At 45.6% G+C, this 14,983-nt stretch overlaps 2 protein-coding genes across 3 annotated transcripts in view; both read left to right on the top strand.

The window, feature by feature from the left end:
• The first annotated feature begins 157 nt into the window (after window positions 1-157).
• On the top strand, window positions 158-5,932 carry LOC119180619 (E3 ubiquitin-protein ligase Topors). The gene is made up of 2 exons (XM_037431730.2): window positions 158-347; window positions 4,136-5,932. Exon 2 carries the CDS (start codon window positions 4,165-4,167, stop codon window positions 5,875-5,877), a length of 1,713 nt encoding a protein of 570 aa, XP_037287627.2. The 5' UTR covers window positions 158-347; window positions 4,136-4,164; the 3' UTR covers window positions 5,878-5,932.
• An 8,074-nt stretch (window positions 5,933-14,006) lies between these two features.
• Trs31 (trafficking protein particle complex subunit 31) overlaps window positions 14,007-14,983 on the top strand; it is a 587,499-nt gene continuing 586,522 nt past the window's right edge. For both annotated transcript variants that reach the window (XM_075875788.1, XM_037431684.2), the window contains exons 1-2: window positions 14,007-14,173; window positions 14,306-14,394. In XM_075875788.1, the coding sequence (XP_075731903.1) occupies window positions 14,111-14,173; window positions 14,306-14,394 (152 nt within the window). In that variant the 5' untranslated portion in view covers window positions 14,007-14,110. The remainder of the gene's footprint in view (window positions 14,174-14,305; window positions 14,395-14,983) is intronic.

The following is a 14,983-nucleotide window of genomic DNA, read 5'->3' as shown; positions in this document are numbered from 1 at the left end:
AGTGTCGCGGAATTATGAAGTATTAGCTTTTGAACTTTAGTTGTGATGCATGTTCGGGTAACAAGTACAAATCTCAAAGGCTGTGTTTTTCTGGCGTTTTCGTTGCGAGTCATAGCCAAGGTTTTTAATAGTGTGAAGTGCGCAGCCAGTACAAAGCCAACACAAGCCTTGATTACTGCGTTTTTCTTGAGGCCCCTGCATTGCCTGCGCAACGCCTTTGGCCTGCATTTATATGTTTGAACTGTAGCTCATTTGCCCGGTTTGCCTCATAGCAAGCTATTTGACTCGACTGCGTGTTGCAGTTGTCAGTTTTTAGAACTTATCCCAAATGTGAACCTAGCCTTCATGTAAGTACTAGCTCTCTGTTGCTTCTTTTTGTGACGATGCTGGTATCGGCTCTTAGCAGGCTGTTAGCAGCTCGGAAAGTTGAGCGCTCGACTCTGGCCTGGCCTGCGTATGAAGCGACTTTCTCAGCTGTGATGTCATTCCCGGAAGCAGCAAACCATGACCTTGACCATGAATTTTCCGTCGTATAGTATCTTTGTCCTGTGTGGGTGTTTTGTTAACCGTTAAGAGTTGCTTAAAAACGACTGTAAATTCCGACCAGAAGCACGCCCTGTAATGTCGTTTACTTCTCTGAAACAACAATGGTAGACTTGTGAGCGCTCCACAGCGTCCCGATTCCCGCGGTAGTCGCCTTTAGGTAGTTCAGCCAAGCGCTTTAAAAGCGTCTAGGCTACCTGGCTCCCTCATGTTTGCGGCGCCAACTGCTGTGTCCTTGCGTGTGTTGTGTGTTTGCGCTGCAGACATGATCGTCGTATTAGGTTTTATTTTTTTTTTCGTATTATTCAGACGACATCCGTGGTACAGCGCCGATTCGCCGCACATTTGCAAAGGAAGTTCAACTTTAGTGTTGCGGAGACGGCGTGGAAACACAGACGGGCGAGAGAACTCCTGGGCAACGCGAACGGCGTTTGTGTTGTCTTTATAACTTTTCGCTCGCCCTGTCCTTCAGTGTGAATACGTTCAAACAGCTCTCTGTAATTATTGGTGCAACCTCGCTTGGCGTAGCCTTTTGTTGACCTCTTCGGGACAGCTGGCTTGAAGCGTGTCGAATTATGTTTCAGGCACGTGAAATTAACGCCCTGCGTAAGTGCGTTCTAAAGCCTGAAAAGCGTGACGCGCTTGTAGTTTCGCATTTAGTAACGCTGTCTGAAACCGCGCATTTAGCAGCGTTGGTAGGGTTTAAAAGTGGAACGAAAATAACGACATACCATTGAGTGGCCTACTTAAATGTGTTAATGTTTGTGAGCATGAAGTCACATTTGTCTTCACATAATTGTGGTGGGTATTGTCGGCCGGTGTCCTGAGGTTGCCGCGCAATTATAGAAAAGAGTAACGTAAAACGGTTGCGGGCTAAGGGTTCCAAGCAAGGAAGTGTGGGGCTAGGTGGTCTTCTTTATTTTTCTCTTTTTTTGATGGTGATGGTTGTCCTCATAAGGTGCTTATACTCACTCAGGGGTATTGTACAAAAAAGGAATCATTTATAGACATCAGACTGCCCAGGCGGCACTGAGAAAAATGCCGACACAAGAGCTTTTCCCGCTGCCTTGGCCATAACGGGGTAGTGCAAAGATAGCCGTCTGCCAGCAAATGTTCTTAGACCACTACACAACCATCCCTTCTTTCTTTGGTTTTGACGTCTGGTTTTCGGAAAATCAAGGACCTAGGAAGCTTCTGTCAATTCAGCCTCGCTTCAGAAGAGTGGGAAGCCCATCAAAGCGAACGGTGGGTACAAGGGAAAAGATCTTTAAACAAGGGCCTCTTCTTTTTTTGATATTTATCAATGATATAGGCGAAGGAGTGTCAAGCCGTCTCAGATTGTATGCTGATGACTGTTGTCTTTACTGTGAAATTAATACTTTGAATGACAGTGTACAACTACAAAGTGACCTCGACAAGATACTACTATGGTGCAATACGTGGAATATAACGCTAAATTTTTCTAAATGTAACATTGTCCAGTTTTCTACAAAACGTCATACTTTACATACGAAATACTCTCTTGATGGCGAAAGCCTCACGATTGTACCCAGCTACAAATATTTAGGGGTTTTATACAAAAATGACTTTTCCTGGAATGACCATATTGATTACGTAGCAGTGAAGGCTAGTCGAGTCCTCAACTTCCTAAGGCGTAACTTCAAGCAAGCTCCTCCTAAGTTAAAATAAATTCTTTACTTTTCAAATGTTCGCACAATATTAGAATATGGACATTCCGCTTGGGACCCCGGTACAAAGACACGTATTGACGAATTAGAGCGCATCCGAAAGCGTGCAGCACGATTTGTATCATCAAACTATGATTTCAGAAAAAGCTCTTCCGATATACGGGACAATCTTGGATGGCCGTCTTTGCAGAATAGGCGGAATAGGCTTACCCAACAGGTTTGCAACGGCCCAGCCCAGTCGCCGTTTTGCTTCGTGTGACAGCTGCAGAAATCGGTAAAAGTCTTTTATATCCGTGGCGATTCATGACACAGTTGTTCGTCGACCCAGGCTTTTCTTCGTAGCACATGGTGTTGTTGCGTCTGCTCCTGTTTTTGTAATCCTCCTGGGGAATAAACCAGCTAGCACCTCATGGCAGTTTGGTTGCGCGTCCGACCAGTGCAGAGAAATTCGTGGCTGGTTTGCTGAGAGTGCAATGCGCAAACACACCTAATATTTAGCTCAATCGTTGTTTCGCTCTCGGTAGTCGCACCTGGTTGCTCAGCAAAAATGCTCAAGCAGGTGGCGCTACGCAACTGCAAAACATCATAATCTGACGTCCACGCATATAAGTGGTCATTCATGAATTGAAGGTCTAGTCAGTTATGGAATAGTCAAAGCTTTCTTCAGCGTCTGTTTTGCTTTACTCTCGTCTCTCCGTTTCTTCTTTTTTTTTTTCTCTTTCCATCTTGCCTTAGCTGCTTTTGCCTTCCGTTTTCCTTTTTCTTTCAGTGTCCTTCTCTTTCTCTTTTCAAGTCCTACACTGCAAGTCATGCGGCCTTTTATATATATATATATATATATATATAGGTATCAACATCTGTCTTATCTACTAATGTACTCTTCGTTGTGAAAGGCGCGTCAACATTCTTTTTGTACACGGGACCTCAGTAGGTTAAGAGATCAGAGAGTCGTCTTTAGTGAATACTCTCATTGACCTAGCTTCATTTTAAAGTGCGATGGAGGGCCTGTATAGTGAAATGGTCTAAGCACGCCATGTGCCAAACAGAGTCAGTCAGGTGGCCGTGTTAACTAATTCAAGCAAATGAACATGCCGGACAATGAAGAACCTAATCTCTCTATATCCCACAGTCAATTGAGGTGTGCAAGTAAACTTTTTTTGTGTGTGTGCGTGTGTGTATATGCAGTAACTATATACAAAATTAGAAAAAAAATCACAGCATATCCACAGAGGGAATGATGATGAGTGGGGCGAAGCGTCCGTCAGCCCATGCGTGCTTCCGTTCATGCGTCTGCGCATCCGCCGTCTGCTAGTCTGTCTGTCCGTCCGTTCATCCATCTAGTGGACACTCCAAGTACCGCCATCTCCATCTCGCATTCCTTGTGGCACATACCCGCTCTAGAGTGGGTATGTGCCACCAGTGGCTATGTACATACATACATACATACATACAGAGGAGCGACACACCCACGCCCTAAGGAGCTTCGCCCCTAAAACCTATAAATTTAGCTTGGGTCGGGCATGTGCTGGTTTGGCTTGGGGACGACTAGTGCCCATTCTGTACCCCCCTCCTCGGTGACGCCCATGAAGCCAAATAAGTTAAAAACTATTTCAACTTTAGTTTGAACTTGTAAAAAGAAAAAAAAAAAAAGTAAGCATACAACTCTTTAGGCAACTCTAGAAGAGCGCCATTGTTGTGTGTTCACTTGTGTCTGTTTATTCACAAAAGTGGACACGTGTAGATGTTTTTATGAAACACTGAAGTAATCCTAGCATTTCTAGACGATTTGGAAGTCAGTGCATCGGCTGGCCTGAGCCTGCTTTACTGATGTTTTGTTTACAAATGTGGATGCTGTGGTACAAAAGGGTTAAATATCTTCAAATGTTTTTTTTTTTTTTTAACAGGGTTGGCTCTTCTCATACGTGGAGTTAAGATGGCGTCCTCTTGCTCCTCCCCACCTTGGCACCGAGTCGAGGGCTCGCCGAATGGCAACTCTGCAGGTAGCCCCTCAAAACTGGCACCCGCCGATGCCACGCCGGAGCGGCCGTGCAGCCGCAACACCAACTCTCCCGAAGAGAGCTGTGCCATTTGCCTGGGACAGCCGGAGAACAAGTCGTTCACCGACAGTTGTCTGCATCAGTTCTGCTTCGCCTGCCTTGCCGAGTGGGCCAAGGTCAAAGCGGAATGTCCCTTATGCAAGCAGCGATTCAAGAGCATCATTCACAGCGTCCGCTCGCTTGAGGACTACGACCAGTTCTTTGTCAGCGACCTTCCGCGCCCTCCGGCATCGCACACACAGGTTTACGAACAAAGGTTTCGTTTCCCGACCACCATGACCTTCGAGAGGCGCCAGGAGCTGGCGGCGACGGCTCAGAGGCACGCTCGCCACTTCGCCGCAAATTTGACCAGTCGAAACCGATATCTGCCCCGGGGTGCCACTACGAGTGACGAGAGACTTCACCTGTACCTTCTGGACCTTTGGGCAATTCCCTGCTTGTCAAATTACCGGGAAGCATCACCCGAGTTCTACCGCGAAAACCCGGCCTGCACCCACCGTCTGGTCCCCTGGATCAACCGGGAGTTGAATGCTCTTCTGCGGCAGAACCGAAGCAGGGTCGTGGCGGCCATAGACCACGTGATGGGGCTGATCCTCAGTTTCGACATCAGGCACCCTCAGTTTGCCCGCAACATGGAACCTTTTCTTGGTGAGCACACGGAGCACTTCGTCCACGAGTTCTATTTGTTCGCGACTTCGGTGTACGACATGGCCGATTACGACACGCACACAGTCTACATTTCGGGGCGCTACTCGGCATGTTTGCAGGCAAGCCCAGTCGAGCAGTTCAGGCAGACCCTGCGAGAATCCCAACGGACGGCACAAATTGTCGAACCGCCCAACTCACCTCAGCCGGGCCCCAGCGGCTTTTCTGTATACAGGGAGGAGGTGGTCGCAACATCCATGGACAGCGACGACGGCTCCGACAGTTCCGACTGTATCGTGGTAAAAGTGGTCAAGCCGATCAGGGAGCGAACTCCTGAGGTGATTGAGCTGCTCTCTTCGGACGAGGAAGAGCTCGCGTCACGTGACAACTGTCAAGCAGGTCCGTCCAACCAAGAAGCAGGGCCGAGCAGTTCAAGTGGCCCGTCAGAAGAACGTAAGCCTCACAAGCGCTGTGCCGGTACTGGCTCATCCTCGAGCGACACGGTCGATGAGTACCCGCAGAAACGGCGTTCCCCGCATCGTTTGAGGAGTGATTCGTCGTCAAGCGATGCGCGTGACAGGCGCCCACGTAAGCGGCGTTTGCGCACACGAAAGCGCTTCAAGACAGAACGTGACAGTGAACAGCACTCGGAAAAACATGTTTCTTCTTCACGGTCTCGGTGGAGACAGCAGAGAGAGGAGCGGCGTGGTGCAGACAGGAGTCGCCAGAGCAGCACATCGTCGGATCGATTTGGCCATCCACCGGCACCACGGTCGAGAAAGCTGGTCAGCGTTCTTGGCGCTGTGAGCATTTCCGGCAAGTCGCACGAGGTGTCCGATCAGGAGCGCCATCATTCCCGCCACCGTCGCCACGAACGCAGGTCCAAGAAGAAGTCGACGCGAAAGCAGAAGCAAAAGCGGCGCAGTTCCTCTCCTGAATTTTAGCCATTTCAAGTTGTGCACATGTGTAAATTAAATCACTCGTTTTTTATATATCTGCCATCCGTATTTGTTTTACGAGCTGCACATTGTCGTGCAAATGTGCATGTAGTTTATTGACACGCTCTTTGCGGAAAACAATTGAGGTCATGGCACTGTGTGTTGGCTTGTGTTCAACACCTACTGTCGCCTTATATGCCGGATAGAAAATTTAGCCTCATTTTAAGTGAGTGTACTTACACCCACAGAATGCGACTTTGACACCATGCTGTCACTTGAGAGAGGAAAGTGTACTGTGGAAATGATGGCAAGGGGGATGGGTGCTTGAGTAGGACAACAGATCTCATATTTCAGGCATTGTTTTTTAACACTGGTTTGCAGCTATAAGCAGCCAATAAAATAAGCTTTACCTACAAATGCCACGGCTGCGACCATTGCGTGGAGTGTGCCGAGTATGCTCCTGGGACAGCTGTAAACTGCCTGAGAGCGAGGAGAGCCGAGTAATTTTTTATGTCGAGTAGGTATGCTTCAACGCATACCACTGTTCCTGATAATGAAAACAATAAAGGAAGAATGTCATGAACTTTGCACTAGATAACACTTCATTTATTGTTGAGCCACTTCAACATAGCCTTAACACTTCGTCGCATTGAAGCGAGTTTGGCAAATACACTCGAACGCTAGTGCGCTTTGTAGTGAGTGTTGCTAAATGTTCCCGTGTGACAGTGTACGAATGGCACTAGCAGTAAAGCACACTCCGTCAACGTGCGCTTATTTTGCCGTGTGTGATAGGGGTGTTGGGCTACTGCTGCCTTAGCTGCCGTTGCGCTGTTGTAACCTACGTATGGCAAAGCTCCTTTATGATTTGGCCCTTTTCCTCACAGTTCAGGTGTGGGTGACAGATCTCTTCCGGGCTCTCTTCTGCCAACTCTAGGTATTGGGGGTACAATGTCCGTAGTTATTTCTTACCGAACTCGTTTCCGATGCCTTGTTTGGCTTAGCCATCACTGTAAGTGATGACTCGTACTGTAAAAAAGAGGCGTTGACTGGAAGTGTTGACCAGAGTACATGTGGAAACGGGAGGCGTGCTCTCGGAAGTTCTGATCGTATAGATCCGTCGCATTTTTTAATAGTATATAACTGTATAAGGATATATAACTGTGCGGTTACCAGCAGGAGCAGCCACGGCCAGCAATACCGAGAGAGAATTTCAATTTTCCCAGGAATGCAGGATACTCGGCTATGCTTATCGAGTATCTGAGGGCAAGAAACTTACCAGTACGGCATTGCAGATTTCTCTTGTCCAAGGATACTTGGTCAGGTGGGGCCACAATTTTATTTTGCCCGAAATCGTCTTTGTCTTTATCTCTTCATTATTCTTCAGCTGTGTTGTCGCAAAGCACTGTGCCGACGCTCTTGTTCCCATCCACAATAGGAATATATGCCACGAAGTTTTTGCCAGTGGTCAGCTGTTCTGAAAGGCGTTTTGCTATGTGCAATTTTGGAATTTCTCTTCGCACTGCGATCCCAGTGGCGACGAATGACGTACTGACTTTGAATCTCCTTCTTTGATTCTTTTGTGCCTTCCAAAATTCACGCCACATCTATTAGTTTAAGGAGGCACTATGAAAGACTTTGGCGACCTGGTTGATGAAAATCAAATGCGGCTCAACGAGGATGTGGAAAGATGCTCGCACACTGTTTTTTCTTCGGATAAACAAGAAATGCTTAACATAGTGTGTATTTCATTTATTTTTATGCTCATTCGTCATATATTTTACGTTTTTTGTAAACATAAATCTGTTCTTGAAAATGGTGATCTGTGAATGTGTCCGTTTCCTCATCCTGTTTAACGGTGCCTCCTTGTTCTGTCGTAAAACTATTTTATGTCTAGGAGTAAACCACTTTTCCACGAGACCTAACACCCTTGCTTTGGGAAGACACCCGGTTAGCTGAAAAATGTGTTGGGGGGGGGGGGGGGGGGGGCATAACCCAGGTGGCAAAGTCTCCTTTGAAGCTTCCTACACTGGCTCGTCACGATGCAGATTTTGATTGCATCTGCTCAGTTGTGTATAGCACTATTCCACTAAAAACGATTTTGGTTGTGTTCTACTAAGAAACAGTAAGTTTCAAGAAATATTAGCGAGCAGAATCGACTCGAATGCCAAGAATTGTTGAAACCCCTGAAATTATAGTGGTACTTGGGTGTGTTTCAGCATCAGTGTCAAAAAAGAAACATCGACTGCCGTGTTCTTCACAAATATTCCCGTTAAATTGAAATTGGCGACAGTAAAGTTCTCGAAGAACTATATCTGGCTTGCGAGCTTCCACATGCATGCTAGCCTCTCTCTGTTTTACAGCGAAAGCTGTTATGAGATCAGAACAAGGGTTGCGTGAGCCATAGTTGTCCGCCACCGCCAGTTTCCATAGCCACTGTCGTGCAAAATGAGAAAAATAAAAGTAAATAAAAAACACCAAAGAGAGAATGGGCTTCCAACCTGGGTCCCCTGCGCCGAGTATTCTACCCTTGAGCTACCCTGGTGTTAGGAACTCTATTGCAAACTGACCCTAGCAGGGTTCATGTCGGGAAGAGAATCTCATTAATGTGTGGACTTTAAAGCGGCAAAAGAACAGCCAGGCGTTGCACAATGCGAATGGCGCGACGAGTGGGTTGTTGCAGGGTACAACCCATTACAATGACCCTAGGCATACTCGCGAGCCACAGCATTAAAATTTTGCACAAAATTTTTTGCAAGTGTGTAGTGGGCAACACACTTCTCCAAAGGGTGAGACAAGGATCGCTTAGTGAATGCCTTCCTACTACATAAAAATTGACTTATGGCGTAGTGGGCAGCCTGCAAGTGTGCTAGTAGCAGTTACCCTAATAGTGTTGAAAAAAAGCTCTGAAAGGCAGCTCATCCAGCATTCGCCGTGGCTGGGCTGTGTGTATTGCGCAGGACTGGCAGTTTTTCCGAGTCTTTGATCCCTGTTGTCAGCAGGTCATTGTTTGGTGCCTAGGGCCATTGCAATGTCAGCTGTAAACTATGTGCTGGATCTGAAGAAAAAAGGGAAGGCTGCATCCTTATGCAAGTTGAAGTGAGTGGCAGCTGCTTGCGGGGCCCATTTGCACACTTTTGAAATCTGGATACAATGAAGTTATAGCTGGTTTTTTTACTCTGATTACATCTTCACTCAATGAGCATTCTCAGTAGTGTGAAGTGGGAGAACACACCGTTGTGCCAGCTTTGTTCTGTCTTTCCCTGTGTTTGTGGTGTTTTGTGTGGTCATATTGCACAAAAAAATATATTTTACTTGACCTACTGCACAAGTTTTTTAAGACATCTTGATTGAAAAATCATTTGGCGCAAAGCAGCTCGGGGACAGACCAAGGGCATGGGACTGGCCCTTTGTCCGCCTGTGTGTTGCTTTGTGCTGAATAGTTTTTTAGTTTCTTTGTGCTGAATAGCCCAACAAAATGCTTTGCCAATTCTTAACATGAAATTTGCCACCATTGTGAGCATTCAAAGCTGAACTAAATATCAAACGCTCGTCTCTTAAGTATCTCAGTGACATTGGCGTCTCCTTTCTTGGCTTTTACAGCCATTAATCCCATGCATTTATGAGCAGTGGTTAGTAGTGATATTGTCATTACAACACTGTGTTTCTTTTTTCTTTTGGTGTTCAACGAAGTCTGAAAGTACAACTTTAAGTGGAACATCGAAATGCTCTCATAAAATTGTCTCCTTCTTGTGGGTTCTTACTTGCTCGAAGCTCAAAACGTACTATTTTAACGTACTGTCCCCCATGTGAGCCTTTTAACATTTTCTGGTAGGCTTCTCTAGAGTCCATCGATGATGATGTCCACCAGACTCAAGTTGGTCAAGGTAACGTTGAAATACAGCGGGTATGCTTGGCTGTGGAATTGGAAGTCGTCTGCGGCGCCAATGCGCATCTCGAATTCCCTCCCGCAAACCAAGGTAGCCGACAATTAGAAGTGGGCTTTCTTTTGCACATGCGATCACTCTGTAGCCGATCACACTCTAATATATTAGAAGTTCACGACATTTTCTGCCCCAAAGGCGGACGCACACCGCCCTTCACCAGTAGGTGCACACTCTGGTTGAGTTTGTGAGCCAGATGGCCGGTAACCCCGTCTTTGGAGAACATTGCCGAATGCATGAACAAGAATATCCCTTTAACCTTTTATTGCAGAGTGTCGCGAATTTGCGACATACCAAAAAACTTCGAGCAAGCAAATCACGCAGTGTGTGCCGTCTTTGATGCCGATTGTCAAGTACTCACGCGAAATGTAGCTTTCAACATAAAAAATCTAGCAGCATCTCGTCTAAGGTATTTTATGCTAAAACCAATTATTTAGTAGCTGATGGCGGAGAGTGTGTGCAACAGCTCTCACCACTTTGTTCTTTCTGGCCTGGGCAATGAAAGTTCCACCATAAATAGCTTTTGTATTTGGTGTGTATGCACTCGAGAGGTGTCGCAAGACATGTTATGCACTTCTGACGTAAGTTTTTTGTTGCAAGGTCCTCACTTCTGTGGCATATGGGGAATTGGCAACATACGTTACAACATGCATTCAAGTTGCATTTTGTATATTTTAATATGGAATCATAAACTTTGCTATTTAAAGCAGTGAAATCGAAACATTGTTACAGTATGAGCAGTGATATGACTTGAAGATGCCTTTAAGTTATTTCAAACTTTATTTGTTCACGGACAGAGCCTGTTATATTGATAGATTTCATGTAGTGTTGCAGAAGCAGCGAAATGCCTTGTCTTTTCTGAAAGCAGCACTTTCAAAAGCCGCGGGAAGCAAGCCTTTCTTTTTCATCGGTGTTGTCTACACAAATGTATCTGAAAATGAAATGGCTCAGTCTGTGGATTCACAAGACCACAATCTCTCGAAAGACAAAAGAGCCGGCTTTCCTTTGTAACTGTGGCTAATGTAGAATGCAGAAGTTGACATTGATGATCTGATGACGTCATTGCCTGATGTTTTGTAGGGCTCTTGCTTCAGTGTCTGGCCTTTTCTCCACTCGTCCCTCATTACAAATTTCTCCTCTCTGGTGCGTTTTCATGATAAAAGAATGGAAATCCTAGAGCAGTTTAAAATGACTGACTTCGACATAAAAGTTCCAAGTGTAGCAATTTTACATCTTCAGCACCATAGATCATCTTGATGGCTTCTTCTATAGAAACTTCTACATTCACCAATATCCCACTGCTTCATAAAAAATTCATTCGGAGTAATTTATTCATGCCGGGTGTGGACATGAAGTGAACTCCTCCAAGTGTCTGAATCCATGCTGGTTGAGGAGGAAACATTTTCAAACATGAAATGCAAAACGTAGGAGTAAAAGAAGTACAGTGACTTGCGCCTCTTCTTGTCATAGCTCTTTTGTTGTGTGCTTTATTTGAAATATCCTGCTTAAGGACAAGCACCTCCAGCAACACTTGTGCCTTATTGAATTTAACGCTTTTAAATGCCCAGTTCTGCATCCATTTTTCATGTTCCATCCTTACCCAAGCCCTGCGGCACTGCACACAATGTACCCTGAACGGTTTCCAAGCCCGGATTGCCCCCTGTGTGGTGGTTATGCGGACTTCGAGCATGTACTGTGGGGCTGGGCCTCTGCCGGTCCCCCTTTCACCCAAGAGGAAATGAAGCGACTCATTAAGGCCCAGGACCAGACCTCTCAAATCCTGGCCGTCCAGAGGGCCCGCGCGAGGGCCGTTAGGTTTAACCTGATGGTCCCCGAGTGGGCCTAGCCAGGTGACGCTGAGTTTACTCGCGTCTATTGTGGACCGAATAAAGTTGTTTCACTCACTCACTCACTCCATCCTAACTGTGGACCTTTCATGGTATTGCCCAATGGCTCTTGGTAGGTAAATCCTGCCCATTGATATACACTCTGGCACTCGGTATGCCCTTTGTCAAATATAAATCTTCATCTGAGACAATTAGGTGAGGCGGCTAGCGTATCAAAAGTATCTTCGCCTTTTCGTCTCCGAGGTTTTGGAGTGAAGGCTCGACTCGAAGGACTAATGTCAGCAGTTGTTGCTGCCGTAACTGCGGTGCTCGAACGTGCCACCGCTCATTGATGAGTGATGATCTCGTAAAACTTTATTCACTGCTGCAGTTCTTGAGTGGTGGATCTCAAGGACCACCTCGTTATCTTTCAGCCTATATCTTCTTGAGGGCTTTGTCTGGAGATGGGCTCTGCAACGACCAGCTTTGTCATAACATAGTATACAGAATTTCTGCCATGTTGCAATAGCAATCGCGGTGCATTGCGTTATCTCCTTGGAGTCACTTTCTTTCCACAGTTTTATCCACTCATTCTTTCACTTCTTCGGCTGTGCCACTGGTGCTGTACACATGTGTTAAAATGATAGTCAAATGATATGCCGTGATTTTATTATGCTGTACGGGGCTGCAATGCCTAGCTTTGTATGTCATTATGGTCGAAGCGTCGGCTTCACATACCCACGAGAGGTCGCACTGGAGGTGATGGAAACTGTAATTAATGAAAATCACATCGAAGAAGTAAAATGCGGCCAAAAATTTCCCTTCTCTTATTTTTTTGCATCACTGTTTGTAAGACAATTGTCAATCACATCTTGTGTTACTTGCTTTTTGACTGATACAGCCAAATCAGATATGTATTGTTCTACCTTTATTTTGCATATATTTAAACATTTCCTGCTGAATTTAGCTCTTGGTGGGACCCTAAGGGCATTGTGGTTGCTAACGTAGACTGACGGAACCTTTGCATCGTTACTTTGTTGGTGAATTGAGCTGATTTTGGTCATCTGTGACCTTCAACGTTGCAAATTCATAATGGCAGCAGAAATCATAGGCCATATCTTAAGCTTTGTTTGAGCATGTGGTATCGTGAGTCACGAGTGACCACATGAGTAGCAAGTTGCTCGTGTCAAGTAGGCGAGCAGTACGCCACCATCAACTTGATGAGCATAAGGATGGCAAGGAGAGCACATTTAGCAGTCTCACGGCCTAAGTCCTCTGCATGTTAGAAACGTGGAGCCCGCTATTTGATAGCAATGAAGCTCGACCTTATACTGTGCATAGTTGACTGTTGAGCTCCTTAGACTAAATGATTTGAAACTTTGAAGAGTAATTTCTTGTGTGTGTCTTTTTAAAAAAATCATCTACCAAAATCATTCACTTGAAGGAACTTGCGTGAAGACCTTCTTACATACCATAACTTGATCATCGGTTTTTATCTCTTTTTGCCGCAATAATGTTTTTTCAGACACCTTTTTGCCAAAAACCAGCACTGAGCGGAACCAACTTTCCTCCTCTATATCGCCTGCATTGAGGATGCATCATCCATCATTCAAGGCTGCACTAACCGATTGCATCATGATATCTGAAGCATATAATAGTTTAGTTTTGTTTAGGCATATATGATGATTGGTTTGTGGGGTTTAACGTCCCTAAACTACCATATGATTGAGAGGCGCCGTAGTGGAAGGGTCCGGAAATTTCTACCACCTGGGGTTCTTTAACGTGCGCCCAAATCTGAGCACACGGGCCTACAGAATTTCCGCTTCTGTTTAGGCATCTATTCTCTTTAATTTGTTGTATTTCTGTGGTCTATTTATTGCATTTTTTATTGTTTTTGCATTACCTGCCCCGCTCTGCAACTTTTTTATGCGCCCTGAGGATATAATAAATAAATCAAACAAATACGTAAATATACGAGACAATGCTGTCTACCAAATTTGAACTTCATAACAAATGACTTATGGTATGAATTGTGTTGCAAATATCAAAGGCCGTGCTTTTATGTTGCGCACTACAAGCGTCAAAGTATAAAAATGAGAGAGAGAAACTTTATATGAGGCCATAATAGTGAAGATATCTAACGTATGTGCGCAAGGTACAGTTATGACACGTGAATATTATGGTGGATGGCCCTTGCTAACGGCAGGTTGCTAGAAAACGTGGCTAACGTAGCCTTCAATATTTGGTTTTAATAATCTGTCTACCGCCTGCCGATTTTAGCATCAATGTTGTTGGTCGCAACGATACGTGGTAGGTGCTCTGTGACATAGTCTAGGAAATTTGCATTGTACCAATGGGCATCGGCAATTGTTCAATCGGCATCGGCATCAACGTTGTGCGAAACGAGAACCACGAAAAGCTGGCTGCAAGCCCCTGCTTGTGATAAGAAGTGCCAGTTTTACAGCGTCTAAAATGTCCAATATGAGAAACAGAGTCAGCATTCTGGACAAGCCGCTAAACAAGAGCAGAAGCGACGTGCGTAACTTCAATTTCACTGGCGTTTGCGAGCTTGTTCGGTGGTCGTGCTCGGTGGTGTCGCAACGTCTAAACACCGCCTCGTCGATGCACCCAATTCTTGAACGTTCTCGTTCGTTTTTTTTTCTGCAGGTCAGCATCAGCGTGTTCGGCCTCTTGTTCTCAGAAATCGTGCAGTACTGTCAGAACAGGGTCTACACCATACCCGAGCTTCAGACGAAGTAAGTCGTGGTCCGATCCTGTCAGCTCGGGTCGATTTGCAGTGATCACCTCGGTTACCCATGTAGCGGCTACTCGCAAAACAGTAGGTGGAAAGGGTGATGGGATTAAGGCTAACTTTGTACAGCTAGTACGACGCCGAATAGCGTATATCCGCCATCGTTGTGTTCGTCTGCTAGAACTCAAGGTTGTGTTCAACACCTAGCTATTCGAAAATCTTTAGTTTAGAGCTGTTAGCTGAAGTAAAGCTCGCCTTTTCACCGTGCTCTTAACTAAGGCACGGAAAGGCGCGTCCTTTTCATTATAGTAACTGTGGGGTAGGACAAATACATTGCATTGACTTACTTAGCCGAAGCAGCAACAAGCCTCGTGTTTGCAGGCATGTTGCGATTATTTTTGCCAATTTAACATCGTTTTGTTTGCATTTTACAAGATGCAGGAAACATGCAGAACATGACCTATTTTTCATTGGTTCCTCTCACAAAGAGCGTCGTAACAGTTGCAGCGCTTGTTTCATTTGCGAGGGTCTTTTGTGTTGTGTTCTTCAGCACACTCAGCGAAGCGTCATTCTCGTTACTTAAAAGAGTCACT

The sequence above is a fragment of the Rhipicephalus microplus genome, chromosome 10, assembly GCF_043290135.1.
Source record: "Rhipicephalus microplus isolate Deutch F79 chromosome 10, USDA_Rmic, whole genome shotgun sequence".
Classification (NCBI taxonomy): domain Eukaryota; kingdom Metazoa; phylum Arthropoda; class Arachnida; order Ixodida; family Ixodidae; genus Rhipicephalus; species Rhipicephalus microplus.
The sequence above is the reverse complement of the archived record's forward strand: the minus strand, read 5'-3'. Positions and strand labels throughout refer to the sequence as shown.

Bases quoted from the DNA above. Each gene is read 5' to 3' on its own strand.
- LOC119180619 (XM_037431730.2), top strand. From the start codon at position 4,165: ATGGCGTCCTCTTGCTCCTCCCCACCTTGGCACCGAGTCGAGGGCTCG.